The 27,614-nt window shown below is 55.4% G+C and overlaps 1 protein-coding gene and 1 long non-coding RNA gene across 4 annotated transcripts in view; one reads left to right on the forward strand and one right to left on the reverse strand.

Annotated features, from left to right (window-relative positions):
* Window positions 1-4,477, reverse strand: part of LOC113899149 — a 29,266-nt gene extending 24,789 nt beyond the window's left edge. For both annotated transcript variants that reach the window (XR_003512849.1, XR_003512848.1), the window contains exons 1-2: window positions 3,866-4,477; window positions 2,064-2,382 (exon numbers count right to left, since the gene is read on the reverse strand). This is a non-coding gene — a long non-coding RNA (uncharacterized LOC113899149). The remainder of the gene's footprint in view (window positions 1-2,063; window positions 2,383-3,865) is intronic.
* On the forward strand, window positions 4,477-27,475 carry VASH1 (vasohibin 1). Of its 2 annotated transcripts, XM_027552506.1 has the most exons (7): window positions 4,477-6,021; window positions 13,875-13,963; window positions 15,346-15,402; window positions 16,979-17,053; window positions 19,734-20,115; window positions 21,974-22,086; window positions 23,262-27,475. In XM_027552506.1, exons 1-7 carry the CDS (start codon window positions 5,719-5,721, stop codon window positions 23,332-23,334), a joined length of 1,092 nt encoding a protein of 363 aa, XP_027408307.1. In that variant the 5' UTR covers window positions 4,477-5,718; the 3' UTR covers window positions 23,335-27,475. The 2 variants fall into 2 exon arrangements, with proteins under 2 accessions (XP_027408307.1, XP_027408308.1); XM_027552507.1 differs by lacking the exons at window positions 15,346-15,402; window positions 16,979-17,053.
* Window positions 27,476-27,614: the final 139 nt, after the last annotated feature.

Raw genomic sequence — 27,614 nt, forward strand, 5'->3', positions numbered from 1 at the left:
ATGTGAGCTAGGCATCTGTGTATTAGTTTTCAGAACATTAGTCTGGAGTGTGATGATCACAACCGTGATACATGATGTGAGCTAGGCATCATTATCACCATCATCCTTGTCATCATCAAAGTCACTGATGTGCCAGCTCCTGAACTAAGTACTTAGGTTGCCTAGCTTCACCGTGCATCCTTTCTTCATCCGTAAAATGGGAATTAACTTGTCCTAACCTCTTCTATTTCTGCTTTATTGACTATGCCAAAGCCGTTGACTGTGTGGATCACAATAAACTGGAAAATTCTGAAAGAGATGGGAATACCAGACCACTTGACCTGCCTCTTGAGAAACCTATATGCAGGTCAGGAAGCAACAGTTAGAACTGGACATGGAACAACAGACTGGTTCCAAATAGGAAAATGAGTACATCAAGGCTGTATACTGTCACCCTGCTTGTTTAACTTATATGCAGAGTACATCATGAGAAACGCTGGGCTGGAGGAAGCACAAGCTGGAATAAAGATTGCCGGGAGAAATATCAATAACCTCAGATATGCAGATGACACCACCCTTATAGCAGAAAGTGAAGAGGAACTAAAAAGCCTCTTGATGAAAGTGAAAGAAGAGAGTGAAAAAGTGGCTTAAAGCTCAACATTCAGCAAACTAAGATCATGGCATCCAGTCCCATCACTTCATGGCAAATAGATGGAGAAACAGTGGAAACAGCATCAGACTTATTTTGGGGGGCTCCAAAATCACTGCAGATGGTGATTGCAGCCATGAAATTAAGACTCTTACTCCTTGGAAGGAAAGTTATGACCAACCTAGATTGTACATTAAAAAGCAGAGACATTACTTTGCCAACAAAGGTTCGTCTAGTCAAGGCTATGGTTTTTCCATAGTCATGTATGGATGTGAGAGTTGGACTGTGAACAAAGCTGAGTGCCGAAGAATTGATGCTTTTGAGCTGTGGTGTTGGAGAAGACTCTTGAGAGTCCCTTGGATTGCAAGGAGATCCAACCAGTCCATCCTAAAGGAGATCAGTCCTGGGTGTTAATTGGAAGGACTGATGCTGAAGCTGAAACTCCAATACTTTGGCCACCTGATGCGAAGAGGACTCATTTGAAAAGACCCTGATGCTGGGAAAGATTGAGGACAGGAGGAGAAGAGGATGACAGAGGATGAGATGGCTGGCTGGCATCACCAACTCGATGCACATGAGTTTGGGTGAACTCTGGGAGTTGGTGATGGACAGGGAGGCCTGGTGTGCTGTGATTCACCTGGAAAGAGCTGGACACGACTGAGCGACTGAACTGAACTGAACTGAACCTCTTCCAGCATTTTTGTGAAGACAGACAACGTTCATAGAGCTTTGAGCCAAATAATGAGTTATTCAAGTGTTGGTTAGTAGTATTGCTCTCTGGGCATTGGTATAGGGGAATCATGAGAGGATTTGAGGCAAGACACATTATCTGGGCCCAGTTCACAAGCTGTGTGACACCAGGCAAGACACTAGTCCTTTCTGGGCTTTCAGCTAAAATGAGAGAGCGTTAGATACATCTTTTTCCAGTTTGGCCATTTTCTAACTTACTTGCATGCCCCACCCTCCTTGCCTGACACCCATCCCTCACAACTTCTAAGAATACACTACAGAGAAGTTTCTGGCCAAGACCATGCTGGCCTTGTGGCCAACTCATTTCTTCTTTCCCCAACAACCCACCTGACCGGAAAGTTGTTTGGGGTAAGCACTCCTGTACCATGCATTAAAGCATCTAGCAAAGCACTCTACTGGAATCGTGCCTAAACATCTCCTCCACTGGTAGACCACAGGCCTGCCAGGACAAAGACCATGTCCCTCTTATGCACCACTGTATCCCCAGTCCCTAGTACAGAATCAGGCACATAGAAGGTGCTCGATAGGTATTACTGTTTGAATAAATACCCCCAATCTATTTTACTATTTATCGTTTCAGGAAACCCACAGTATTTGTTACTTAATGCTGTATAATAATAAAGTATCTCAATAATAAATCTCAGTGTAATAAATAATAAAATCTCAAGAGTTTCTCAAAACTTACTGGCTTAAAACATTAATGATCACTTCTTATCTCCCAGTTTTTGTGGGAGAGAAATTCCGACAGGGCGCAGTGAGGTTGGCTTGTCTCTGCTCCACATCTGGGACCTTGGTTGGAAGACTCAAATGCTGGGGCCAGAATCAGCTCAGTTCACCACCTGTCCAGTGGTTGAGGCCAGCTGTTGCCCGAGAGCCAAGCTGAGCTGAGCTGAAGGTATCGGCCAGGTCACCTCGTGTCACCTCCGCCATGCGGCTTGTGCTTCCTCACAACGTGGCGGCTCGGCTCCCAGGGTGGGCGTCCTCAGAGAGTAGGAGACAGCCTCCTTTAAGGAGAGAGACAGAGGATATGTCACCTTTTAATGACCTAGGCTTCAGGCATCATCCCATCACTTCCACCACCTTCTATCCATGAAAAGCCTGTCACTACGTCCTGCCCACATTAATGAGAAGGGAATTAGACTCCGTCTTCTGAGAAAAGTGGTAAAGAACTTGCACATCTACTTTAAAACAACCACAACCACTTAGTTAGCACAAGAGGCAAGATGCCTGATGAAAGCTAAGTGTCCGGAGAAGCAAGAATTCAGTTCAAATTATTAGCTGTGTGACTTGAGGAAATGATTCTCTGAGGCTGGGTTTCCCCACCAAAACAATGAATAGATTGCAATTATTGGTCCCTGGTGTTATCCACCAGCTTAGCGTCTTCTTGCCTCAGTTCAGTTCAGTCCAGTCTCTCAGTCGTGTCTCACTCATTGCAACCCCATGGACTGCAGCACGCCAGGCCTTCTTGTCCATCACCAGCTCCGGGAGTTTACTCAAACTCATATCCATTGAGTCAGTGATGCCATCCAACCATCTCATCCTCTGTCGTCCCTTTCTCCTCCTGCATTCAATACTTCTTGCCTCAAGATCTTAAAAGCATTCTCTCTTAACTAGCCTTTATTTATTTTGGCAGCATCACATGGCATGTGGGATCTTAATTTCCTGACCAGGGATTGAACCATGTTCCCTGTATCGGAAGGGAAGTGTCTTATTCACTGGACCACCAGACAAGTCCTTTAACCAGCTTTCTTGAAGTCCATTGACCCTTCCCATTTCTGATCACCCCTGGTTTCTGACACTGGAGGCAGCAAGAGGTTGCTCCTGGATCTAGGGGCCCCAGGATTCAGACACCAGGGGCAACTCTAAGGAACAGATGATAAACCACTGAGTACCTCGGGATTCTCCAAGGCCTTTTCAGTCCCAGCCCTGGGGACATTGAGAAACAACAAGCAGCAATCACAGCCTAAGGAAGCTGAATCTGTCTGCCAGGGGGCCCAGGAAGCTGCATTTACTTTTTCACTCTAACTGCTGGTGGAGGGGCAAGGGGAAGAGTCTCAAAGCATGTACCGTCACCCCAGCTGTCTCATTTTGGTATTTTGGTCAAGTTCCTTGATTTTGCTCCTGGTTCAGGCCACCACTTTGTGGAATGGGGAGGAGCAGGGAGGGTGTCTTGGGTCTCCGCAGTCCTGCCCACCCCCCACCCCGCCACGCCCTGCACACAACAGGTGACCCGTACTTTCGCCATTTTTCTGGGCCGGCTGATCCTCCCTAGCCATCGCCTCCCATGGGTCACGGTCCTAAGACCCAGGCGCAGCACCCTCACCGCACCCAACCCCCACCCCGCCACCGTCGTGTGCGTCAGGGTTCCCAGAGTCCAGGGAGGCCCACAAGGGGAGAAGCCGGCGCACCCCGCTATCGCCGGTGCAGGTCACGGGGTGGAAGAGGATGGGTTTTTAAGCCTTCACTTGCAGAGGTCGTGATCCTGACCTTTGGATAGCCTCCTCTCAGGAACACGCGCGCTGGGAGGTCTCTGCTCACCCAGTGGGAAGACCTCGGCTGAGAGATGGGGGAAACCGAGGTCCACAGAGGGCAGTGATCTGTTGGACGTCCCCACGCGAAATCAACCACTGAATCCGATCTAGGACCCTGGACTTCCAGGCCATAGTCTAGTTTCTAGACCCTGAGCGCCCCAGACAGGCAGTCTCCCTAGGAAGTATCCAACAGCTAGCCTTCCAAGCCCGGAATCTCCGTGGAGTTTGCGCTCGCTTTGGCACGTTGCGAACACTTCCCACGCCCCCACCCTCCAGGAGCTCTGCTCCGGCTTCGCGGCTCCCAGAGAGGGGATAAGAAGGGAGCACACGCCCACCGGCGTCCCGGTCATGACTTGGGGGTGAAGAATGGCTGCGGGAGGCGGAGGCCCCGGCGGGGACGCGCTGGCCCTTTAAGGGGGGGACGGAGCGCATGCGCGGCGCGGGCCAGAGTCGAGCCGGGTGGGCGGCAGGCCGGCAGAGTACCCCGCCGCCTGCCCGCTCGGTTGGCCTAAGCTTCGCCGGAGCCGAGACCTGCGCGGGGACCCGCGCGCGCGCGCAGCAAACTGCTCTCGGGGGACTAGCGTAGCCGGCCCTCCCAGAGGCTTTGCCCCTCGGCTCCGGCTTCCTCCGCGGACGTGGCTGCGCGAGCCTCCAGGCTTGCTCTCCCCGCCCCGCGGTCCTGCCTCCAGCCCTTAGCCAGGGGAGGCGGGGGTTCCGCGGGAGGCCGAGCGAACAGCCGCGGAGCATCCTTTGCCCGTCGCGGCCGCGCCACCGCCCATGCTGCAGCCGATCCAGGGCGGCGACCCTGTGGCCGCAACCCGCCGCTCGGTGACCCTACGCACCGCCCGAGCGTTCCCAGCTGAGGCCCGGGACCGGGACCCGCGCCCCGCGATGGCTCGGCTGGCGCAGCGCGGCGCCGGGTGCCCGGCATCCGCCCGCTGATACGCGCCGGGCTGGGGACCGGCGGGGCCTGGGCGCTCCCCGCTTCGCCTCCCCGCCGCGCCCTTCCCGGGGGGCTCCACTGCTCCTGCCCGGGGCGGGGGTGCGAGGGGACAGGAAACCAAGACAAAGCCCACTTTGTGCGGGGAGTTGGCGGCGGGCGTGGAATGTGCGCGTCGGCGCGCGCCCCCTCCCCGCGCCCCTGCCAGCTGCGAGTCTCGGCTCCCAGACTCGTCGCGTCCGAGAAATCGCGTCCCATCGCCGCCCTGCGATCCGGGGGGTCGCGACCTCGGAGCCGACTCCCGGCCTGGAGTCGCCTCGGCCCCCCACCTCTGAGCACGCACAGGTGTGAGCGTGCGGTATTTTGTAGAGGAATTTGTTGCTCTTCAAAAAACTGGGACCTGGGGCGCCCGGTCGGCGTGGGCACTCGTGCCTCGACCCTTTCGTGGCCGCAGATCTGAGCTGCCTGGCCTCAGTTTCCCTCCGGCTTTTCTCCTCGGGCAGCCCAGACTGCTGTCCGGTATTGTTCTCGCTCTCAAAGGGGGTGGGGGGTGCTTTGGTGAAAGCTGCCAAGTTGAGATGTATTCTCTACATCCCGTTTTTCAAAAAGAACCAGGCTTCTAAGGCTCACCCTGGACAACCAAGCCCCTCTGCCCAGCACTTCACTTTGAGGCACTGATTTTTCCCCCCTCCGCATCAAGTAGTGTTTTATTGTACGGAGCCACGCCCTGGTTTCTTAAAGGTGCCCTGCGCTCTGTTTGGCCATGTGTTATCTCTGCAGCTGGTGTGTGGGAGGCCTCCTGTGAGCCACCTTTTTTTTTCTTTACCCCTGCCTGCTGCTACGTCCTCCCACCAGTCAAGGATTTGGGGATGCCAGGGGGGAAGAAGGTTGTCGGGGGCGGCAGTACCGGCGCTGCCCCCACTGCCGCGGCTGTCCCCTCTGGGGTCCGGCGTTTGGAGACCAGCGAAGGAGCCTCTGCCCAGAGAGATGATGAGCCAGAAGAAGAAGGGGAAGAGGACCTACGAGATGGAGGCATCCCCTTCTTTGTTAACCGGGGTGGGCTGCCTGTGGACGAGCCCACCTGGGAAAGGATGTGGAAACACGTGGCCAAGATCCACCCCGATGGAGAGAAGGTGGCTCAGCGGATCCGCGGGGCCACGGACCTGCCCAAGGTGAGGGCTTTGTTTGGGGCTTGGCGGGGGGGCAAAGGGTGGGGGGGAGCTAAGGTTTTAGTGACTTGGGGGCTTCCAGAGCAAAGTGCCACTTTTCCTGTTGGGGTAGGGAGTTACTGGTAAAGTGTTAAAAATATAGATAGGTTGAACCTGTCCAGAAGAACTTTTACTTAATTGCCATTGAGGCTGTTTTGTGAGGTCCACATGCCCTGTTTCTAGGAGTGTCCTCCTCCATCTCTTAAAATGCCCATGTGTTGTGGGCAGAGCAGCAGATAAACTTAATAACACTAACGGGTGCCTTGACATCTTATTCGCTAAGCCAGAGAGCAGTGGGCAGAGAATGAATGACTGAGGACGGTCCAGGATTTCAGATATTGAGTAAATATTTTCATGTGTTTCGCTGAATTCTCCAAGAGCGTTGTGCATGAAGTGCAGTTTGAGGACCCATTTTTACAGACAAGGAAGCTGAAAACTCAAGTAGGAACTCAGGGCTCCATAGCCAGTAACTGACAGGGCTGAATCTCTCCCCCCACAGGTCTTCTGGTTCCAGGGCCTCTGCTCTGTAGGACATGAGGTTCCAGGGCAGTTAGAAGAGGGCCGTGGAGAGGGGCAAAGTTCAGGCATTTTTCTGTGCATGGCAAAAACGAAGTGCAGTCACTTTTTACGACGACTGGCCTTCAGTTGTGTCACCATGAGGGCCAAGGCAGTCTCATTCATCTTTGTCTTCCCAAGGCCTCCTGTGTGCCTGGCACAGAACCGGCACTTGTAAGCATTTGCTGAATGAAAGAGTATTTGAAACATTCTGTGCCCTATAGTACTTGGTGGAAAAACACGCCTGATTTTTTTCCCCCCAAAGTTATGGTTCAAGACTAAGGAAATACTCTCTCAAATGCAGAGACCTGAAATTCCCTAAGAAAAGTCAGTTGGACAGAGGTTGGAGCCCATGCTTATGCGTACTTGCCCAGGTGAGAAGGAAGGGACCAGAGAGTGGCAGTTAAGGTGGATTAGACATGGAAACAGGTGGCCTGTTTTGTTCTCTTTTTACTAAGTTATTGGTAGAACCATCAGAGACTATCTCCTGGGACAAGCTGAATTCAGACAATCCCCAGGTTGAGAGTTGAGCTACTGCCTTATATTTTCAAGGGAAATTGAATATGATTTGATTTTGAATGGCTACATAATCACCTTCTGAGCTAATTCAGAATTAACTAATTCCCTGTGGTTAGCCATTGTTTCCAATAATTTTTTCTTAAAATGAACACTGTGGTGCCCATTCTACAACATAAATTTGGGGACTCACCTCTGATTATTGGAGAAGGAAATGGCAACCCACTCCAGTATTCTTGCCTAGAGAATCCCACGGACAGAAGAGCCTGGTGGGCTGCTGTCCATGGGGTCACAAAGAGTCGGACACGACTGAAGCGACTTAGCAGCAGCAGCAGCTCTGATTATTTCCTTGAGATAAATTCCTGGAAAAGGAAGTATGGCATCAGAGGATAAGGACATCTGTTCCAATCACCCGCCTAGTTATAAACTCAAGCAGACCCCTGTTTGAGCCACAGTTTTCTCATCTGAGGTTGAGAGTGGTGTTGATTGTAGTGAAGTTAAATGAGACAAAATGTGTTAAAGCATTTTTTTAATATATTAAAAAAAAAAAAATTTGTTCCGGGTCTCAGCTGCACATGCAGGATCTTAGTGTGGCATACAAACTCTGAATTCCTGCATGTGAGATCTAGTTCCCTGACCAGGCATCAAACCCAGGCCCCTTGCACTTTGAGTGGAGAGTCTTAACCACTGAACCACCAGGGAATCCCTATGTTAAAGCATTTAAGAAACTGTAATGCCTCAGACTGGTACTGATTACTGGGTGTTCATTCCCTCTGTCCATACCCTTCATCAGGAGGGGCAGCTAGGTCTCACTCAGCATTTGTCCCAGTGAAGCCAGAGCCACATGCTTCTCCCACATGAGCAAGTCAGGGATTAGCAGATGGCTGTCTAGCCATCCTGCTGATGTCTAAATCAGGCTCTGGGAGAGTGTGAATGGTCCTCTGTAGAACTGTCACCACTTCAAGGGACTAAAAACAAAATTGACGAGCTTATTAGCCACTGGTCTTGTAATGTCATCTCGTCATCTTCAACCTTCACACATAGAAAAGAAACTGATGAGGGAATAACGCTATTGTCTGTGGGGGGTGTCATGACTGACAGGAGTGTAGAAGGGATTTTGTGAGAGGATTGAGAGAATTGAAACTCTCCCTCCTCAGTCAGTTCAGTTCAGTCACTCAGTCATGTCTGACTCTTTGTGACCCCATGGACTGCAGCACACCAGGCCTCCCTGTCCATCACCAACTCCCAGAGCCTTCTCAAACTCATGTCCATTGAGCCAGTGATGCCATCTAACCATCTCATCCTCTGTCATCCCCTTCTCCCGCCTTCAGTCTTTCCCAGCATCAGAGTCTTTTCCAATGAGTCCGTTCTTTGAATCAGGTGGCCAAAGTATTGGAGTTTCAGCTTCAGCATCAGTCCTTCCAATGAATATTCAGGACTGATCTCCTTCGGAATGGACTGGTTGGATCTCCTTGCAGTCTAAGGGACTCTCAAGAGTCTTCTCCAACACCACAGTTCAGAAACATCAATTCTTTGGTGCTCAGCTTTCTTTATAGTCCAGCTCTCACATCCATACATGACCACTGGAAAAACCATACCTTTGACTAGATGGACCTTTGTCGGCAAAGTAATGTCTCTGCTTTTTAATATGTTCCATCATAGCTTTTTTCCAAGGAGCAAGCGTCTTTTAATTTCATGGCTGCAGTCACCATCTGCAGTGATTTTGGAGCCCTGAAAAATAAAGTCAGCCACTGATTCCACTGTTTCCCCATCTATTTACCATGAAGTGATAGGACCAGATGCCATGATCTTAGTTTTCTGAATGTTGAGCTTTAAGCCAACTTTTTCACTCTCCTCTTTCACTTTCATCAAGAGGCTCTTTAGTTCTTCGCTTTTCTGCCAGAAGGGTGGTGTCATCTGGAGAAGCTCTATATAGTCAGCAAAAACAAGACTGGGAGCTGACTGTGGCTCAGATCATGAACCCCTTGTTGCTAAATTCAGGCTTAAATTGAAGAAAGTAGGGGAAACCACTAGATCATTCAGGTATGACCTAAATCAAATCCCCCTCCTCAAACCACAGGAAAAGTGTGGGGGGGCAGTTTCCTCTATCTTGGCCCAGAGCAGGAGTCTTGGCCCCAGAGTCTGGGCAGAGTGGAGATGTCCAGGAGGCATCAAGGTCTGATCCCAGAGTGCCAGCAGTGTGGACCCAGCACTGGGTTGCCCCACCCCCCACCCCAAGGGGCCCTGCCCTGAAGCTAACACAGAGGCAGCAGAGGTTACACCGTAGTGGGACCAGGAGTTTGTGCTAAGCCACTTCAGTCGTATCCAACTCTTTGTGACCCTCTAGACTGTGGCCCACCAGGCTCCTCTGTCCATGGGGATTCTCCAGGCAAGAATACTGGGTGGGTTGCCAGGCCCTCCTCCAGGCAGGTTCTTTGCCACTAGCACCGCTTGGGTAGTCCGCCAAGAGTTGGGGGGATAGAATAATGTTTTAAAAAGACCAGGTGAGCCAGAATTCAAAATGGGGAGATTTCACATCAGAATCCAGATTTTTTCAGGAAATGAGAAGATCTGAGAGCAGAGAAACTGTGACCCCACATGGCGCAGGCAGCTGGGGCTGAGGGCTGGTTCCCCTCCCCCAGGTGGCCGCAGACCCCCACCTGCTCTCTCAGTCCGCCTTCCCTGTTTATGTCACCAGTGCGGCCCCTGCAGGTGGTTGAGTCTGAGGTCCCTGCAGTGTAGTGTAATAAAACATTGGATCCACCGTGTTGAAATCCTGGGTCTCCAGAAAGGAACGCAACCTCCTCGTGCCTCAGTTTCCTCAGCTATAAAATGAGCATAAGCGCAATACCCACTTCTGAGGGGTCACTGGGAGGAATTGATGAAATAAAGCCTGTGAAGTGGGTGAGCTGTCATACGTACTCAGCAAATAGAGTCTGGAGAGACCACCCCACGGGCACTTTGAGGAGATGTCCTCTAAAAGGGTGACACCAGTATGTTAACGGGCGACAGTTCCTAAAAGGATCGCAGATCCAGGAGCCATTTGTGTTCCTTTGTAAGACTGTCTCCTTGATGTTTCAAGCTGCCTCTAGCTTTTTTATTTTAATTATTATTTATTTATTTTTGGCCGTGCTGGGTCTTCGTTGAGGCACATGGCTTTTCCCTAGTTGCGGCCCGTGGGGGCTGCTCCCTGTTGCGGTGCATGGCTTCTCGTTGCAGTGCTTCTCTTGTTTCAGAACATGGGCTCTAAAGTGCTCAGGGGCTTCAGTAATTGCAGCACGTGGGCTTAGTTGTCCCACGGCACGTGGGATCTTAGTTCCCGGAGCAGGGATCAAACCCACATCCCCTGCATCGGTAGGTGGATTCTTAACCACTGGACCACCAGGGAAGTCCCCTGCCACCACCTTTTTAAAAGCCCAGTGGTCAGGCATCCAGACCCAGCTGCCCAGGTTCTTCTGACTGCGGCTCTAGACATTGAGCTCCTGCAGAAGGTGAATTTGGACATCTCCCCTCAAAAAGGCAGCACTGCCAGCGTCCTCATGGGCTGACCAGTGTCTGACATGCCCAGGAATAACAGCGACAGTGGGCAGGAGCCAAGTCCCTGCCGTGTGCCCGTCCCTGTCCCAAGACCTGGCTGTGCAGTGTCTCATCTAGGCTCTGAGGTTGGTTTTGTTTTGGCACCCACTTTACAGGTGAGGTGTCCGCGGCATGGAGACGGTAAGGATCTTGCTTCCAGACAGTAAACTGCCGGGCTGGGATTTAGACAGCGATGGGCTGGTTCTAGGCCCAGGTCTGTCAGCCTCTAGGATTTCTTGCTTCTTGTCCACACACTCAGCTGCAGGCTGCCTGACCTCCCCCAAGACTCCTTTCTGTTCCTTAATAGAACTCAGGATTTCAGGGAGTTCCTGGAGCCAAGGTAACCCTGGGCCTTGGTAGTAGAGGAGGAGTCATTCCTGGATGCATCTGGGCCAATATCACTTTCCTCCACTGTACCCCACTTAACCCCACTGCTCTGCAGCAAGGGAGCATTTCTGGAATTCCTGGTTTGGGGTGGGGGTTGAGGGATTGCCAGCCCTCCAGTAGGTCTGATTATTTGGATATACAGACTCTCACCTGTTTGTTTTGTTTTTGTGAACATTCAGAAGAAAGATGCTGGCCTGTTGGTTGACATGAGTTAACATGTCACAGCCGTCAGCTCCCTCCAGCTATGCCACAGTGGTGGTGTCCTTTAAGGCCCTACTCATGAATCCAGGGTCTTTCTACACTTTTTTTCTGGAGCCCTTTAGTTCTTACAGAGCCTCTAGTTCCTGGGTCCTGTGTCTAGATGGCAGGTGATACCCTCATGGTACCACCCGGCCCTGGCCCAGGGTTGGCTTGTGCAAGCTTGCTCAAAGGATTCTTGGACTACAGAGCCCTCCTTGTTTGAAATGTCTCAGGGGAGGGTGTACTTACAGTCTCTACCCCAAGCTCCTAGAAGTCACTAGATGCCCTCATGGGAAGTGGAGATGACTTGCCTGGGACCTTCCACCTGAAAAAGCCAGGTGCTGTGCTGTTTATAGTAAATGGTTCCGTCATTCCTCTGATAGCTCTCCCACCCTGTATCCTTGACCCAAGGAGTCCAGCCAGGCCCTCAGAGAGTTCTGGAGCCTGCCTTGTACATGGTGGCCGGGCAGGAAGACAGAGCACTCCCCATCTGGGGCTGTTATCCCCCTGCTGATTTTAAGCAGTGGCCACAGTTTGGGCAGCAGTAGCATTACTTTGCCAGACCTTTGCCAACAAAGGTCTGTCTAGTCAAGGCTATGGTTTTTCCAGTGGTCATGTATGGATGTGAGAGTTGGGCTATAAAGAAAGCTGAGCGCTGAACAATTGATGCTTTTGAACTGTGGTGTTGGAGAAGATTCTTGAGAGTCCCTTGGACTGCAAGGAGATCCAACCAGTCCATCCTAAAGGAACTCAGTCCTGAATATTCATTGGAAGGACTGATGCAGAAGCTGAAACGTCAATACTTTGGCCACCTGATGCAAAGAACTGACTCATTTGAAAAGACCCTGATGCTAGGAAAGATTGAAGGCAGGAGGAGAAGGGGGCAGCAGGTATGAGATGGTTGGGTGGCATCACCGACTCAACAGACATGAGTTTGAGTAAACTCCGGCAGTTGGTGATGGGCAAGGAGGCCTAGCATTCTGCAGTCCATGGGGTCAGAAAGAGCTGGACACAACTGAGCGACTGAACTGAACTGAACTAGGGGGGTGTGAAAGGGGAAGTAGCTGCCTCCAGACCGAGGTGTCAGCAGCTGGGGACTGCCCAGACCGGAAGGAGGGGGCCGGCAGGGCTGGGGAAGAAGTTCACGCAGAGTCGTCTCCTGGGCAGGGCTTTCTCCCTTGCGCCTTGGCCCTTTGGGGCAAGTAGGTGCCTGTCAGAGGCTGTGGTGCCATCAGGAATCACTGGTGTTTCACTTCCTTCGTGTCAGATCCCCGGCCACCTTACTTGAGAGGCTGTGCCCGCACCGCCCCATAGGGAGCGCATCCCTCAGCCCAGCCCCGCCATGGGCTCCCGCTGGACCTGGCCCTTCCCTCCCTGTACAGATGGATGCGCTCAGCAGCCCCCACCTGCTGGGGAGTAGGCTGAGGCCTAAGGGTGGCAGGGTGGGGCCTCGTCATGTGAGGAGCCCTGAGGCCACCTCAGAGCTGCCAGTGCTGGGAGCCAAGGGGGACCCCAGGGGGCTGGGCCATGGACCTGGAAAGCTGGTTCCTCTCTACCCAGGAAAGCCCGACCTGTAACCCCAAGGACCTGGTGGGTGCTTCCCTTGGCTTCTGAGCCACACTTGACTTGTTGCAGCAAACTGCCAGCCTTCAGGCTCCCCAGGCCGGAGCGGGTGGCCTGGGGACACACACCCAGATGTGGCTGCTTTTCTGACAACTGCAGGGTTGCCGAGGGACAACTCCAGGAGGCCACAGAGCCTAGCCTGACTGCCAGCACCTGGGCAGCCCAGGCTGAGGGTTCCCAGTCCTCACCCACCCCTCCCCACCACACCCCCACTCTCCCCGTGACAGCCCCTTCTCCCCATGTCTGGCCAAACTCTGGAGAGTCTAATCCGGTGAGGAGGACTGTCCAGATGCCCGGTTAGCCATGCTGCTGTAGGTGTGGCACTGGCAAGACAGGAGAGCCAGGGCTCCTGCTGCCTCCATGGAACCCTTCCAAAGAGGCTAGTCCCCGGCAAGTCTGTCCCAAACCACATTTTCCCCCTGCACGTCCTTCTTTCTCCCAGGGGAGCAGGAAGGCCTGGCCATTGTGCTCTGATACGAAAATGCAGTGGGGCGACACCACCTGCTGAGGGTGTGCTCACCAGGCACAGGGACACCTGGTCAACTGGACTTTGAACCAGAGTTGAACCCCAAACCCAAATGAACTTAACTTCAAGATCAACATTCCTGGGGACGCCTTGAAGTTCATGAAATGTAAAATTCTAAGCAATCAGCCTGTGTTTTTTTCTAAAATTATGAAAGAAGCATAAAATTGGAATATCGACATAAACTCCAGATCAGAAATGCCGTCAAGGGCTAGGAGGGTGAGGAGTGGCCAATGGGAGGGTGGGGGTTGGGGGGGAGAGAAGCTCAGCGAAGGAGGGAGCGGGGAGCTCCTCCTTGGGACGTGGCTTCTCTGGGGGCTAATCTGGGTGTCCAGCGGGCTGGAAGCTCCAGGGTAAGCCTCCCTCCGTGACCAGAGCTTTCTCTCTCCGTGCCCAGATCCCCATACCGAGTGTGCCTACGTTCCAGCCCTCCACGCCCGTCCCTGAGCGCCTGGAAGCAGTGCAGCGCTACATCAGGGAGCTGCAGTATCCTCCGTGGTCAGAGTCACGGCCGCCATCCGGCTGGTCCAGAGCCAGCTGGGGCTTGTTTCCAGACAGGGCTGGAGGGCACTGGGCCAAGCAGCTGCACCCCACGACTCCAGGGGGTGCCACTCACACGGCATCTCTGAACCCCCGGAGTCGTGCGCACAGCGCGTGTCCTCCCGGGTATCGGAGCGGGTTTGTCTGATGAATGCCACACCTGCTCTGGCCTCCCTGCTTCCTGCGTCGTCCTCCGTGTGATGGGGTCAGGGTGTCCTGAGTGACCTGCTCGTGGAAGCCTAGTCCAGGTCCACTGGCCCAGACCTCCTCTGCTGACCCTCTGGTGCCAGCAGAGAGAGAGAAGGGGGAAGCTCCCTTGGGGCTGTTTAAAAACTGGTCTAAAAGAAGTATGTGTTGGGGGAAAGGGTGTGTGTTGGGGGGAGGTAGCAGGTAGATGTTGGAGAAGGCAATGGCAACCCACTCCAGTGTTCTTGACTGGAGAATCCCAGGGACGGGGGAGCCTGGTGGGCTGCCGTCTATGGGGTCACACAGAGTTGGACGTGACTGAAGCGACTTAGCAGCAGCAGGTAGATGGAGGAGAAAAAGGACTTTTATGCTCCAGGAGACAGCTTCCACATCTTAGACGTATCCCCTAGTTCTGCGCCTTTTTCCTCCCTGGCAGAAGGCCAGCTGCCCAGCAGGGGAAGAGCCTTGGGACGCCCCCAAGCCTGGGATTCCCCGGTGTCTCTGAGCTGGGCCTCTCCAGCCCTGGGCCCTGCCTGGAGCTCTTCCACCTGGCTCCCTCTGACCCTCCTAGCTGCTGATTCTGTCCAAGATGGCAGGACCCCTAAGGGCCAGGCATGGGTCCTAAGCAGAAGAATAGTCAGACTGGTTACTGAAAACTGGGTCCAGCCCAATTTGGGGGGAGAGAGCAAGGGGCAGAGATGGGGACTGGTGGCCTGGAGAGGGGCCGGTTAGCTTGGGAGCAGCACCCAGCAACAGAGCCGCACAGGAATCCCACCCCAGCCTTCTCCTGTCCGTGTGTGCTGTTTCTCACCAATTGGAACATAAAGTACTGCTGAGAGCTGTCCAGGGCTCAGGCTTGTCTCCCGGCCCTGGCCAATGGCTGCCTTCTGCCTGGCTTCCTTCCTGGAGAGGAAAGCTGGGAACAGAGGATGAGTGAGGACAGAGAGGGGCCCTGTGGGGGAAGGAGCCAGCAGCGTGCTGTGCCCTCCTGTCCCTTCAGACGATCACACCCTGAGCATCCTCTGTGGGGTCTTTACCCGGCCTGCACCCCCGAGGAGTGCTGGACCCCCGGGGTCTGGATGGGGGCAGAGGGACACGCCTCTTCCAGATCAAGCCAGAGAGCCCTTAACCAGCACCCGCAGGTACAATCACACAGGGACACAGTTCTTTGAAATTAAGAAGAGCAGACCTCTGACAGGGTAAGTGTGGGGAGCACAGGTCCCTCTGCACCAGGTCACAGACCCTGGTCTGGTTGGGGCCCCTCTGTCACCTGTGGGTGGAAGCTTATCAGGCAGGCAGAGAGTCTTCCCAGGAGAGCCCACCAGCAAAGCAGGTACCACCGTGGGACTCCCCTTAGGATGTCCTAAAGAGGGGATTCTAGCCAAGATGGGCAGCCAGGGCTCCCTTGAGGAAAAGGAACCCCAATATCCATGCTGAGCCAGGAGGGAGAACCCCAGTATCCATTCTGAGCCAAGAGGGTGATGGCAGACCACCTGCTTGCCTTGGTGATGACAGAGGATGGTCCCAAGTGGATGTCTGTGTGTGACCCTTATCTTCCTTTTAGGAGAGGTCGGCCTCACAGGAGAGGGTCTTCCCCCTTCTCTCTGTTCCCTGGCATCACCCCCAGTTACCTTCTGGACTTGATTCTGGGCATTTGGTACAAGGCCCAGTGATTGAGCTGCAGGGACCCTACTGGGGAGAACACTGCATGTCTCACTTCCCATTCTGCCCCCCAGGTGTAGACCCCTGGCTGGATTCACCCCCATGGAAACCCTTAGGGCAGAGTGGAGTGGAGAGTGAATACCACAGTTGGGCCTGGGGGCTCAGCCCAAAGCTGTCTACAGGTTTAAAACCCTGTGCTTTTATGATGAATATGAATTTTACATCTTGCCCCACATATAATCAATCCATGATCACTTCCTTATGAAAAATGCTTTAGATGGTTTATTAGCTAAATTACTTAATTACCCCTTCTCTAAGCTCTCGGGGGGAGAGCAGCCTTCCTCACCCCAAAGCTTTGCTCTTGTTGTCCTGTGCCTGCTGAGTGTGCAGGCCCAGCTCCAGCCTCATGGGATGGAGGAGTCTGACATCCTGCCCTGCAAAGCCAGTGGCCAGGCTGTATTCCCAGGGCCAGGGGGCAGCATTTGGTGAGGAGGGAGGAACCAGGCTTCAGAGATAAGTCTGTTTTAAAGTGGCCTGAATTCCAAGTTCAAGAGCAGATGGGGGAGTCACTGGGCAGCTAATTCCCTGAGACCCCATGTCCAGGCTCCAGGGAGCTGGCCAGCCATGGAGGAGCAGTTACAACAATCAAAGGCTCTTCAGAGAAGTCACAGTTCGGTCAGGGGTGTCCACTGTGCTCCAGAAGAAACAAGATCAGTGCCAAGGTCTCCGGCCTCTTTGGCATGCTATCCCATGCGCTCCCCAAACACCATCTTTACAGGAGGCCCCCAGCCCAGTGGCTTTCAAAGACCTGCCTATCACTGCACGCCACCCCCAACCACCCTCCCCTCCAGAGGACTCTGCAGCAGGACTCTGAGGGAAGAAGGAAATGGAAGGACGGAAGGGAAAGGGGAAGGGCCTCTTTCCTTATCTTCAGTGGTTGTCTCTTCTCTGACCCCTTAGGCTCAGGAAGGATGTGAGGGGGAGGTGCTGGGCTTGAGCTGCGGCAGCTTGGAAGGCAGGGGAGTCTTTGTCCATCTAGTCTACCTCCCAATGCTCCTTCACCAGAGGGGACTGGAGCCTCTGTCCTAATGACTCTGCCTTCCAACCCCCCAGGCTGATGGACCTGGCCAAGGAAATGACCAAAGAGGCTCTGCCAATCAAATGCCTGGAAGCGGTGATCCTGGGAATGTATCCTTCCTCTGAGAGGTCTGGGAGGGGGTGGCCAGCTACTCACACCTCCAGGGCCATCTTCCTCCTCTGGAAGGGCCCTCCCAGCTCCCTTTCCCAGAAGTCACGAACTTGGCCCCAAAGTGAAGGAGTTTGAGGGGGGCTCAGTCTCTTGCACCTCAGTTGCTAACTTCCAAGGCTTACTGGGCAGCTTTTTTTTTTTGAGCAGTGGACACAGTGACCCTGTTCTCCAAACCACAAATCACGGCTCATGGTCTCATAAGGCTGCTGTGCTATTTCCAAGAACCAAAGAGTCCGGGAGAAGCAGGTTGGATGCCCAACTGTTGGCATTTCCAAGACATGTGGATCTGTGGAGATGGTGGACATCCCCTGATCTTTAAATGTAAATCTGCATATTAAAAAAATAATAAAAAGGGTTTCTCAGTCTCTCCCCCACCCAAAGGGTAGAACTGGATAGATATAGCTGGATCACCAGAGTAGTTAGGTAGGACAGACGAGGCCCCTAGAGGGGGCACCCAATATCCCCAGTTAAAGCAAAGTTAGGAGACTGGCATGTGGCCATTTCTCTGTCGTAAGTGGTTCCTGCCTGAATCCTACCTTGTTTAATTACATAAAATTTTAACCTCATATAACCATAAATTAACATAGTGCAGCCCATGTGCCCATCACTCAGTTTTACCAATTCAAGGCCAGTCTTGACTCATCTCTTCCCACCCCACACTCTTCCCTGTACCTATCAAGGCTTGTAAATATTCCATCTACCACTCCTGGAGTAGGCACTGGGCTCTGTGCCCAGCAGGGTGAGGGGGCAGGTGCCTAATGGAACAGGGAGGAATCGTTTGCTCAGATGGGTCAGGGAGAAGACAACGCTCACAGGCCAGGAGCACAGCTTCTCTGTGGGGGATCAGAGGGGGTACTCCCCACTCCCATAGACATACCTGCCTAACCTGTACAAAGAGAGTGCAGGGGTGGCCCCAGTCCTCCTCCCTGAGGGCTAATCCCTCTGTGGCAGTCCTTTGCTGCCCAGAGAGACCCACCAGCATTGCCCTGTCCAAAGGGTTCTCTGCTGGGATGAGTGTGAGGCCAGCCCAAGGACTCCAAGCCGCTGCCAGCGCCTCCTTCACCACCCCACATTTGCTTCTCCTTCAGGACCACGCTCCAAAGTGGAGGTTCCCACCCCCTTGTAGGAGGGAGACCCTGCTCCCCTCCCCATGAGCACACAGAGAAGCTGGTCCAGATGGGATCACATGGTCCCAGAGGCCTTCCAGGGGTTATCTGCTGGCTTGTGGGCAGGAGGAAAATAGGAGTAGCCCCCCATCTGGATAGGACACCACCCTGCTGTCCCCATAGAACTGCCACGGCCCCCTCCTGAACACAAGGGACGCTCTGAACTAAGTCTGTTCCTGGTCTCATCCTCACTGCACTCAGAGTCTGCACCTGGCTCATCTGTGTTCCCAGTCATTTGCTTGCAAGGAGTCAGGCCTGGTGAGCATGGCAGTGACTGCATGCAGACTGCAGGCTCAGGCCAACCTGGACCTGAATCCTAGCTCTGCTATCCTCACTGTGGCCTCAAGCAAGTTCCTTAGCACCTCTGAGCCTCAGAGTCCTCCTCTGCAGAGGGGACAATGGCAATGCCATCCCACAAATTTGTTAATACAGTTAAACGACCAGGAGCACACTGGACACTGGACGCAGTGTCGACCTGGTCTGTACACCAAGCTTTTATCCTGTTCATCTCATTCTCTCCGTTTGTTCAAAAAAGAGTTTTGAGTGCCTGTCATGTGCCATGTCTGTGCTGGGCCCCAGAGATACAGCAAAAAAGAAAAATAAATGACAGACAAGGTGGTCCCCATTCTCAAAAGTTTACGTTCTAGCCAGGGAGACAAAAAATAAGCAAGTAAACCAAGAAATAAGAAAAATAATCACAGATTGTGGTGATGTGCCATGGGGAATATTAGAGCAGACTTGCTTTAGGAAGGGAGGTCAGGGGTCCCAGCCAAGCCTGAGAAGGAGCCAGCAGGGCCCAAGGAGCAGCCAGAGAAAAGAGCTGGTGTAGACGGTCCTCCGTGGAGGTTGGAGTGGACAGCTGACGGCCCCCCAGGCTGCCGGCAGCCTTGGTTTTATCAGAAGAGCAGCAGGCACAGTATCTATGCATGGAGGGGTAGGGGCGGTGAGAGAAAAGAACAGGGTTGTCTGTGCATCTGTGATGCACACGTGTGTATCAGCACGTGTGAGAGGGAGGGCAGGGGTGAAGAGGGCTGTGTGTGCGACAGAGGGGAGGAGGGAGGTGAGGGGGAGACAGACAGACAGGCTGGTGGACGGAGGGCCTGTCTCACCCTTCCTTCACCCCACCACTCTGGAAGGCCCGGCAGTTCGAGGTGCCCTACTCACTGTTACTTGGTGAGGGCTGCTTGATGTCATGGCAGCAGCCGGTAATCACTGAGCACCCTGACCCATAGAGATTGAGTTCACTGAGTGCCTACTGTATGCAGGGCCCAAGCCTGATGACAGGATGTGGATGAGCAACACCCACCGTCCGTGCTGGGGAGCTGGGGTCCGCACTGGAGAGCTGGGCTCTGGGGCGGCTCACACAGCCTCTCCCGGGTGGGTTAGGTGGGATGGGGTCGCCCAGCCCCGCTCCTGCTTCTAGCCGTTTCCTTAGCTGCGGCGGCGCGGCCAGTTACCTCACCAACAGCATGCCCACCCTGGAACGCTTCCCCATCAGCTTCAAGACCTACTTCTCAGGGAACTACTTCCGCCACATCGTGCTGGGGGTGAACTTCGGGGGTCGCTACGGGGCGCTGGGCATGAGCCGGCGCGAGGACCTGATGTACAAGCCGCCGGCCTTTCGCACGCTCAGCGAGCTCGTGCTGGACTATGAGGCCGCCTACGGCCGCTGCTGGCACGTGCTGAAGAAGGTGAAGCTGGGCCAGTGCGTGTCCCACGACCCGCACAGCGTGGAGCAGATCGAGTGGAAGCACTCGGTCCTGGACGTGGAGAGGCTGGGCCGCGAGGACTTCCGCAAGGAGCTGGAGCGGCATGCCCGCGACATGCGGCTCAAGGTGCGTGCGCACCGCCCTGCCCGGGGCACCCAGGGCCTGGGCAGGGGTGGAGGTGGAAGGGCAGGGGTGGGGGGTGGTGGTGGTGGAAGGGCAAGGGTGAGGGCAGAAGGGCGGGGGCGGAAGGGCAGGCGTGGGGATGGAAGGGGTAGGGGGTCAATGGAAATGTAGGGCTGAGGGTAGAAGGGCAGGGGTGGGGAGGAAGGGCAGAGGTGGAGATGCCGCTTCCTAGAGGCTCACTCTTCCAGGGAAGTCCCCCCTTCCTCCCCCATCTTCCCAACCCACCATCCCCACCCCCATCTTCTTGGGAGGAGGTGGAGCCAGGAGTTGGGGAGGTGAGGGTAGGAAGTTTCTGGGCTTCGCTCAAAGGTCATTGCTGATGAGACAGCCACCTCAGGTGGGCAGCCCTGGGGAGGCTCTTGTTGGGCTGCAGGGGAGCTGGGCTTGGGCCTGGGCAGGGGTGCTGCCATCCAGGTGGAAGGGCTGCGAGTCAAGGCTGGTGGGGAGTCATGGCCTGTCTGGAGGGAGTGGTATAGTGTGGGCTGGGCAGTAGCTTCCATCACCCCTGTCATCCCGACTCTTGACCCCCAGCCCCAGGGGGAAAGTCAGAAAAGAGAAGCGGGTCAGACTCTGGGGAGACAAGGAGGGACGGCTCCTTCTCCCTCTTGCCCAGCCGCAGTGAGCAGGGGTCATGAGGGGGAGCTGCTGGACCCAAAATAGTGGGCTGAGCTGCTGAGATGTTTGTCCCCCTGTACTTGGGGGTGCCTTCCGTGGGGCCTCCTGGCCCCTCCCCTTTGCCCGGTCTCTGCAGCTCTGCGCTCTGCCTCTCCGGGCAGCCTGGGGCCATAGCCGTGACAATGGCAGTTTCACGCCCATTGCTGCTCCCCAAGACCGCAGGAGGGCCGCAGCAGGCAGGGGGGGACACTGAGGTGCAGGGAGCCCAGAGACTTGCTTGCAGCCTGTGGGCGGCAGATGGGCCTGGGGCTCAGTCTCCGGATGGGGAACCCAGGCACGTCGCAGGTGCTTTCAGGAGTCCCGGCCGCCCTGCCCCGCCAGTCCCCAGACCAAGACCTTGGGGTGACAGCTTCGGTGCCTTCCTTCCCCAGGGCAGCTGCAGGTGACCCTGCTGCTTTCGGGGGTGCCCTCCTCCCCTCCTGAGCTGGTCCTCCCCCCTGTCCCTCCCTGTTGAAGTCTGGGTGCTCAGCTGCCCAAGTGTCACCACACCTTCAGGGGAGCAGGTTGGATCTAGAGCTGGAGCCAGCATTACCTAACTTCGAGTGCTGTGTTTCCCAATCTGTTTGGTGCTTAAGACTTCCCATGTTATTTGCACCCCTCTCCAGCACCTGTCCTGTATACCCCACATTTTGAAAATTCAGCTCAAAGGGACTGTGTCGCCTAAGTTCACTTGCTCCCCCCACCTCCTTTATTCCCCTTCATCAGAGGTATAGCCACTAGTCTGAGCTTCTGATTAACTGGAGATAACCAGTGTCACCTGTGGGTCTTGTAGGCTCCCAGCCCCAAGCTCAGACACGGGCTGCTTCTCCGGCTGGCCCCTCTGCCCGGCCTGAGTAAATGCCCCTTTTCTCGGGGGCCACCATGAACCCTCCCCAGTCACTGCTGTCCATGTCCATGCTGTTTCAGGGGCTCATGGAGTTTGGGCTGCCCTGCTGTGGAACCCCCAAGGCCCTGGTCACTTTAGCGCCTGGGAAACAGGTTCAGGAAGACCCCGAGACAAGGCAGAGCAGGGCTTGAGGCTTCCTGGGCTCTGCCCAGAGCAGCTTTGGGGCTTGTGGCTCCGTCAGGACAGGACAGACTCTGGGGCGGTCCTGGAGCAGGTCTGTGTGTCTTCCTCCCCACCCAGATCGGCAAAGGGACCGGCCCTCCGTCTCCCACCAAGGACCGGAAGAAGGATGTGTCCTCCCCACAGCGGGGCCAGTCCAGCCCCCACCGCAGGAACAGCCGCAGCGAAAGGCGGTGAGCCCTGGGTTTCCCCTTTCCTGGAGGAGTTGGGGGTGGGGGGAAGGTGCAGAAAAAGGCTTCATCCTTTCCGCTCATCTTCCCCTCCCTCTGATCTCCCCTCAAGCTCTTCGCATTCCCACCCTTCTCTGTCGCCCCCACTGGAAGGGTGGGTTTGTTCATATGTTGAAACAGCTACAATGAAGTCCCGTTTCTCCAGGGAGAAGGACATCTCTGGCCCACTGGTTACCCTGTGTGGGCACCCTGGTGCCCAACAGGAGGCCCATGGGGGAAGGTCCGAGGCCACAACTGCAGAGCTGCAGAATAGGCTCTGGGGGAGGGATGGTAGAAGGGTGGGGCCCAGCCAACAGTGAGCTCTTCCAGGAATATCGCTGGAAAAGGTTTTAACCTCAGATGGCAGCCGGTTGGTGGCTTTGAGCATAACCTTTGCCCCATGAGAGTCTGGGTTTTGCCTGTAACCGGCCGGCAGAAGCATTCGGATAAAGCACCCAGCGGCCTCGTCAGATTTGTCTCCTCTGTGTCAGTGTGGCTCTTGCTTTAAAGGTCATTCTGGAGACACCTCCAGGTTATATGGGGTTCCCTGGTGGCTCAGATGGTAAAGCGTCTGCCTGCAATGCAGGAGACCCAGGTTTGATCCCTGGGTCGGGAAGATCCCCTGGAGAAGGAGATGGCAACCCACTCCAGTATTCTTACCTGGAGAATCCCATGGACAGAGGAGCCTGGTGCGCTACAATCCATGGGGTCGCAAAGAGTTGGACACGACTGAGCGACTTTAATTTTTCACTTTTCTGGAGACACCTCTCTGGTGTCAGGGGCACCTCGCTGCCTCCCATAGCCAGCCTCCTTCACTTCGACCTGAGAGGCTGTCAGAGAGAACACAGGGTCCCTCACAGGGATTCACTGTTACTTTATCACTTAACCTGCAGCCAGAGTCACTGACCTCAGTGAAGAGCAGTAGCTCCTGAGAGAGTGTGGGGCCCACACTCAGGCTTGCAAGGGGGGTTGGGGGTTTCCAGAAACGCACTTCCGCGGGGACCCTTCCTGCTGCATTTGGGACACCTTGGAGAATGGGGAGGTGGGAGTCGGGGGGCAGCCACCCTGGCTCCCTGCTCTCCCACCTCCTGGAGAGGCTGCTCACCCTTTCCCCTTCCTCTCTTCTCCCCTCCCTGCAGGCCTTCCGGTGAGAAGAAGCCTTCAGAGCCCAAAGCCATGCCAGACCTCAATGGGTACCAGATCCGGGTATAAGGCGGGTGGCAGCGCCCCCTGCCTCACCCACTTCCCAGGGGACCAGCATCCTCCAGCCAGACCAGCCTCGGTCCTGGGGAACGCGGGGCTGATGACGGGGCGAGTGTGTCCCAGCTCAGCTTCCCAAGCTGCTGTCCCTCCGCTGGGCTAGGCCCTCTACCTGTGGACCAAGAGGCAGTGAAGAGTTGAATTCTGAGGTTTTAACTTGATGACCTGAAATTTAAAGTATTGGGAAAAAAAAAACTTAAAAACTAGTGGATCTGGCCAGGGGCCGGAAAGCCAGTGCTTAGAAGATTCTAAGTGTCGTGGGGCTGGGTGAGGAGGGGTTGCCGGCTCTGGCTGGTACCCCTGCCCGTGTGTCTGGGGTTTGGGTCCATCCTCCCCATGGGAAACCTCCCAGCTCCGCTCGGGCCGTGGCGTGACAGGGGAGCGATGTTTCTCCAGTCCTGTCTGCCCTGGCAGCATCATGACCCAGGGAAAGGAAAGCAGGGTAGGAAGCACCCCGAGAAAGGTCTGCATGGTCCATATCGGGAGCTTAGCACAGGCCCCGTATGCCCCAAGAGCCAGAGTGTGTGACCCAGGAGGGCCCTTGGAGCCCCATGGACAATGCTACGTGGGTGGACACTGCCCAGTGGCAGCGCCTAGTGCTGAGATGCGCTGGACGAAAGCCCGGGAGAGAGCTGCTGGGGGAAAGAGTTCCCAGACCCCTCCTTGGCCCCCCTTGCTCAGCCCAGCTCTGCTTGTTGCTGCAGCTGGGGCCTCCCTGCAGAGGGGCCAGGCTTGGCCGGTGGCCCAGAGAAGAAGCACTGGGCTCAGCGTGCCTGTGGGGATCTGAACAGACCTGGTGGGTCCACGAACCATGGCTGAGGACGGGGTGGGACCCTCAGGCCTGGGTCGGGAGGCCCCCAGGGACTGCTCCCGCTTCCTGTTACCTCAGCCCTTGCTAGGGAAATGAAGACCAGGCCACGGAGGCCTGTATCCCAGCCCCCGCTCCCTGTTTAGCAGCCTGGGTTAGGTGTGGAGGGCCCAGTGATGATCCGGCCTGGGGCATGAGGCAGCTCCTTAGGGAAGGGCCTGAGCTGCTGGAGTCTGCACCATCTGCCTGGAGGGCAAGGGAGAAGTTGTGGAGACAAGTTGGCGGAACTGGAGGAAGGTTCTGGAGGCTCAAGCAACAGCAGAGGTGGAAGGCAAAGGGTGCAGTGTGGCCACTGGGGAGAGGCAGAGCCCAAGAACTGGGGGGTGTAAGTGAGAAAAGAAGGTGAGGGAGAGTTTAGAACCACGGGGAGTAGTGAGTTCCCCTTTGCTGGAGATATTCAAGTAAAGATTAGATGGTTGCTTGTCATCTAGAAAGCTATAGACCGGATTTAGGTTACGGGAGGATAACTGGAAGAGATGACCATTAAGGTTTCTTAATACTGAGAGGCAACTGTCAATAAGGTTGCCTAGGAACTGAGGGCCTGACTGAGCTCTGAAAGAGGAAAAGCCCAGAGTTGTGAACTCAGATTCCCCCAGGGCCAAGCAGCTGATTGAAGGAGGGCTGCAGGGCTGGGTGGGGACTGTGGCCAACTAAAGAAGGCCAGCCTCAGCCGCTAGTGCTCAGCGGATCTAAAGGCAGGCCCTGCATACCAGATGGCCAGATGTTTTTTCATTGCAGAATTCTGAATTTTTATGTGAAATATGCAGATTTTTAAATGGTGGCAATCAACTCAGAAAATTTAAAAGCCCAACCCGAAAAAGAATGACTGTAATCTTAAAGAGAGTAGCAAGAGCTTGGGCTGGGGAGATGGATGCACTGAGTTGGCGTGGAGATGGAAGGGATGGAAGTTCTAGGTGTCCCAGAGCAGGCTGGACATCCGAGGGCAGCATCCTCGCCACAGCGGCTGCTCCCAGATGAGCAGCTGCCTCCTTCCCACCTGACTCTCCCTGCAGACCAGAGACACTCAGTCGTGTCCAACTCATTGCAACCCCATGGACTGTAGCCTGCCAGGCTCCTCCATGGGTGGGATTTTCCAGGCAAGAATATTGGAGTGGGAGGCCATTATCCTTCTCCAGATCTTCCCGACCCAGGGATCAAACCCAGGTCTCCCGCATTGTAGGCAGACGCTTTACCGTCTGAGCCACCAGGGAAGAGGGGTGGAGTGGAATAGAAACAGTGCTGTTCTCAGTCTGCTGGGGAGAGATGGATGAGGCCTGAGGAGCCAAGAAAGGGAGAGATAGAGACAGGATGCGTCTGCTGACGCGGGTGCCCACCAGGAGAGGCACCGAGCTGGCAGCTCTTCAGACCAGCAGATCTTGGCCCAGAGTCAGGCCAGGCAGAGAAGCCGGCTGCTCACTCCCTTGGGTTCCTCCTGGCTCAGTGGACCCTTGGCAAGGTGCCTAAGCAGCCTGCTGGGCTACATCATGGCCAGAGCAGTCTTGGGGCCACTGTGAACCCCAACTCAGCCTCCCATCCCATCCTAGTTTTCAGGAGGGGGGGCCCCACGTTCACACCTTCACCTGGGACAGAGAAGGATCCATTTGGGAGGCATGAGGCTGAAAACAGGGCCTTTTGTGGGTGTGGAGGCAGGTGCCTTGTGATGTCCACCAGGCAGGTGAACCACAGAGCTTGAGGGTGAGACGTGAGAGGGGGTGCTGGGGTCAGGGATGTGGGGGAGAGCTGCTCCTGGCACGGGTACCCAATGGGGTGCTCTGGTCCCCCGTCTCCCTCCCGAGCCCCTTGGGGAGAAGGAAGCAGAATGCAGCCCCAGCCCCAGCTGCTGTCTGCCGGGGGAGGGAGCCGACGCCCCCACCGAGAAGCCCCTAGCACCTCCCCATTTCCTCGCTGAGACCTCGGGCCTGTGGACACCCACGGGATACAGCGGTGCTTTTTTAATTTATTTTTTAACACATTTCAAATATATGTAGCAAGCCCTCCTCCCCTCCTGGGCGTGTTTACACAGGCTCTGCTCCGCGCGGGGCCGGCCTGGCTGCAGAGTTTCTGGGGAGGCAGGGGGCAGGGACTTGGGGCCTTAGTCACCATCGTCAGCATCACCTCATCTCACTTCCCATGAGAGACCAGGCCCGGCTCCTCCAGACTCAGGGCTGCCTCCCAGCACTCGGTGTGGGCTCCTCTGTCCCTGGGGGTCGGGGCTTCTGGCTGGGGAGGGGTCAGGGGAGGTCAGAGAAAGCTGTGTGATGAAGGTGGGCTGGCTCAGCGGGATAGTGACTGCTCCCCAAGGCCGGGCTGCCTGTACCCTGTGCGGGCTGCCGGGTCAGAACACTGGGAACCTAGGTTTCTAGCCGTGTCCCACCCACTCACACCTGCGGGTCCTCTCCTTCCCGTGGCCTCAGCAGAGTCACCATCCCCTGGCCCCTCTCAGCAGCCACCCCATCCTTCCTGAGCGTGGCCAGGTACGGAGAGCTGCACCTCCCACCCCTAGGTGCCATGACGAAGCCTAGGGCCAGCCTAGCTGCAGGGAGAGCCCGAGTTTGGCCACATCTGGTTTCTGACCCTGGGTCATCTCACGGCATCCTCCCCTCCCCGCCACTTCCAACTTGGACTTGACTTCCTGGCCCAAGGACTGGGTCTCCTTCTGACCAGGAGTGTGCCCAGAGGCCTGTGTGCCTGGGTCCCTTGCCTGGGTGGTTTTCAGCTTAGCTTTGTTGGCTGCCCCCAGGCCCACCCTCTGGCCTCGAAGTACAAGGAAAGTGTGAGCTGGGGGCCTAGCCTATGGACTGTGTTCTGAGTGCCAGAGTCCCGCTGTGCTGAACTCCCCACCTCCCTCGTCCCACTGAGAAACCAGGGAAGGGCAGGGAGGTGTGCCCTAAAGAGGGGTGCGTGGGGTAGGAGGGGAGGTCTGACCCAGACCAGGCAGGGCTGGCCAGGTGCTAGCTGCAAGTCTGTCGGTATTGACCCCACCCCCCCTACCCCCACCCCATCTTGGTGCTCCAGAGTCCCAAGTTTCCCGTTTTCTTCCAAGTCTGATGAGAGGAGAGATCGGGTGTGCTTGGCCTGGGGCTTGGTGATGGTGTCAGCTGGCTGCCGTGTTGTACTGGACTTGTTGTTCTCGTATCAGTATTGCCCCCTCCTTCCCCTTTTACACTTCGTCTCATTCCTGTTCTCACTTTTTCCTTGAAAAGAATAAAGTCTCCCCCCAGCTCAGCTGTGTGGGCTGTAAGCCTTGTCTTCTTCCCTCCAGGAGCTGGGGCTGCAGCCGCCCCACCCCCCACTGTCAGCCACGGCAGCTCTGGGGGGGGTGGTGGGGGTTGGGGGTAGAACCTGATCAGAGGTTGAGGGGAGC

The sequence above is a fragment of the Bos indicus x Bos taurus genome, chromosome 10 (assembly GCF_003369695.1).
Source record: "Bos indicus x Bos taurus breed Angus x Brahman F1 hybrid chromosome 10, Bos_hybrid_MaternalHap_v2.0, whole genome shotgun sequence".
Lineage (NCBI taxonomy): Eukaryota > Metazoa > Chordata > Mammalia > Artiodactyla > Bovidae > Bos > Bos indicus x Bos taurus.

What these genes read in the sequence shown, in the direction of transcription:
- VASH1 (XM_027552506.1), top strand. Translation starts at nt 5,719, where the DNA reads ATGCCAGGGGGGAAGAAGGTTGTCGGGGGCGGCAGTACCGGCGCTGCC. An exon ending in CCCGCGACATGCGGCTCAAG is followed by an intron (nt 20,116 to 21,973) that starts GTGCGTGCGCAC and finishes CTCCCCACCCAG; the next exon opens with ATCGGCAAAGGGACCGGCCC. An exon ending in AACAGCCGCAGCGAAAGGCG is followed by an intron (nt 22,087 to 23,261) that starts GTGAGCCCTGGG and finishes CCCTCCCTGCAG; the next exon opens with GCCTTCCGGTGAGAAGAAGC.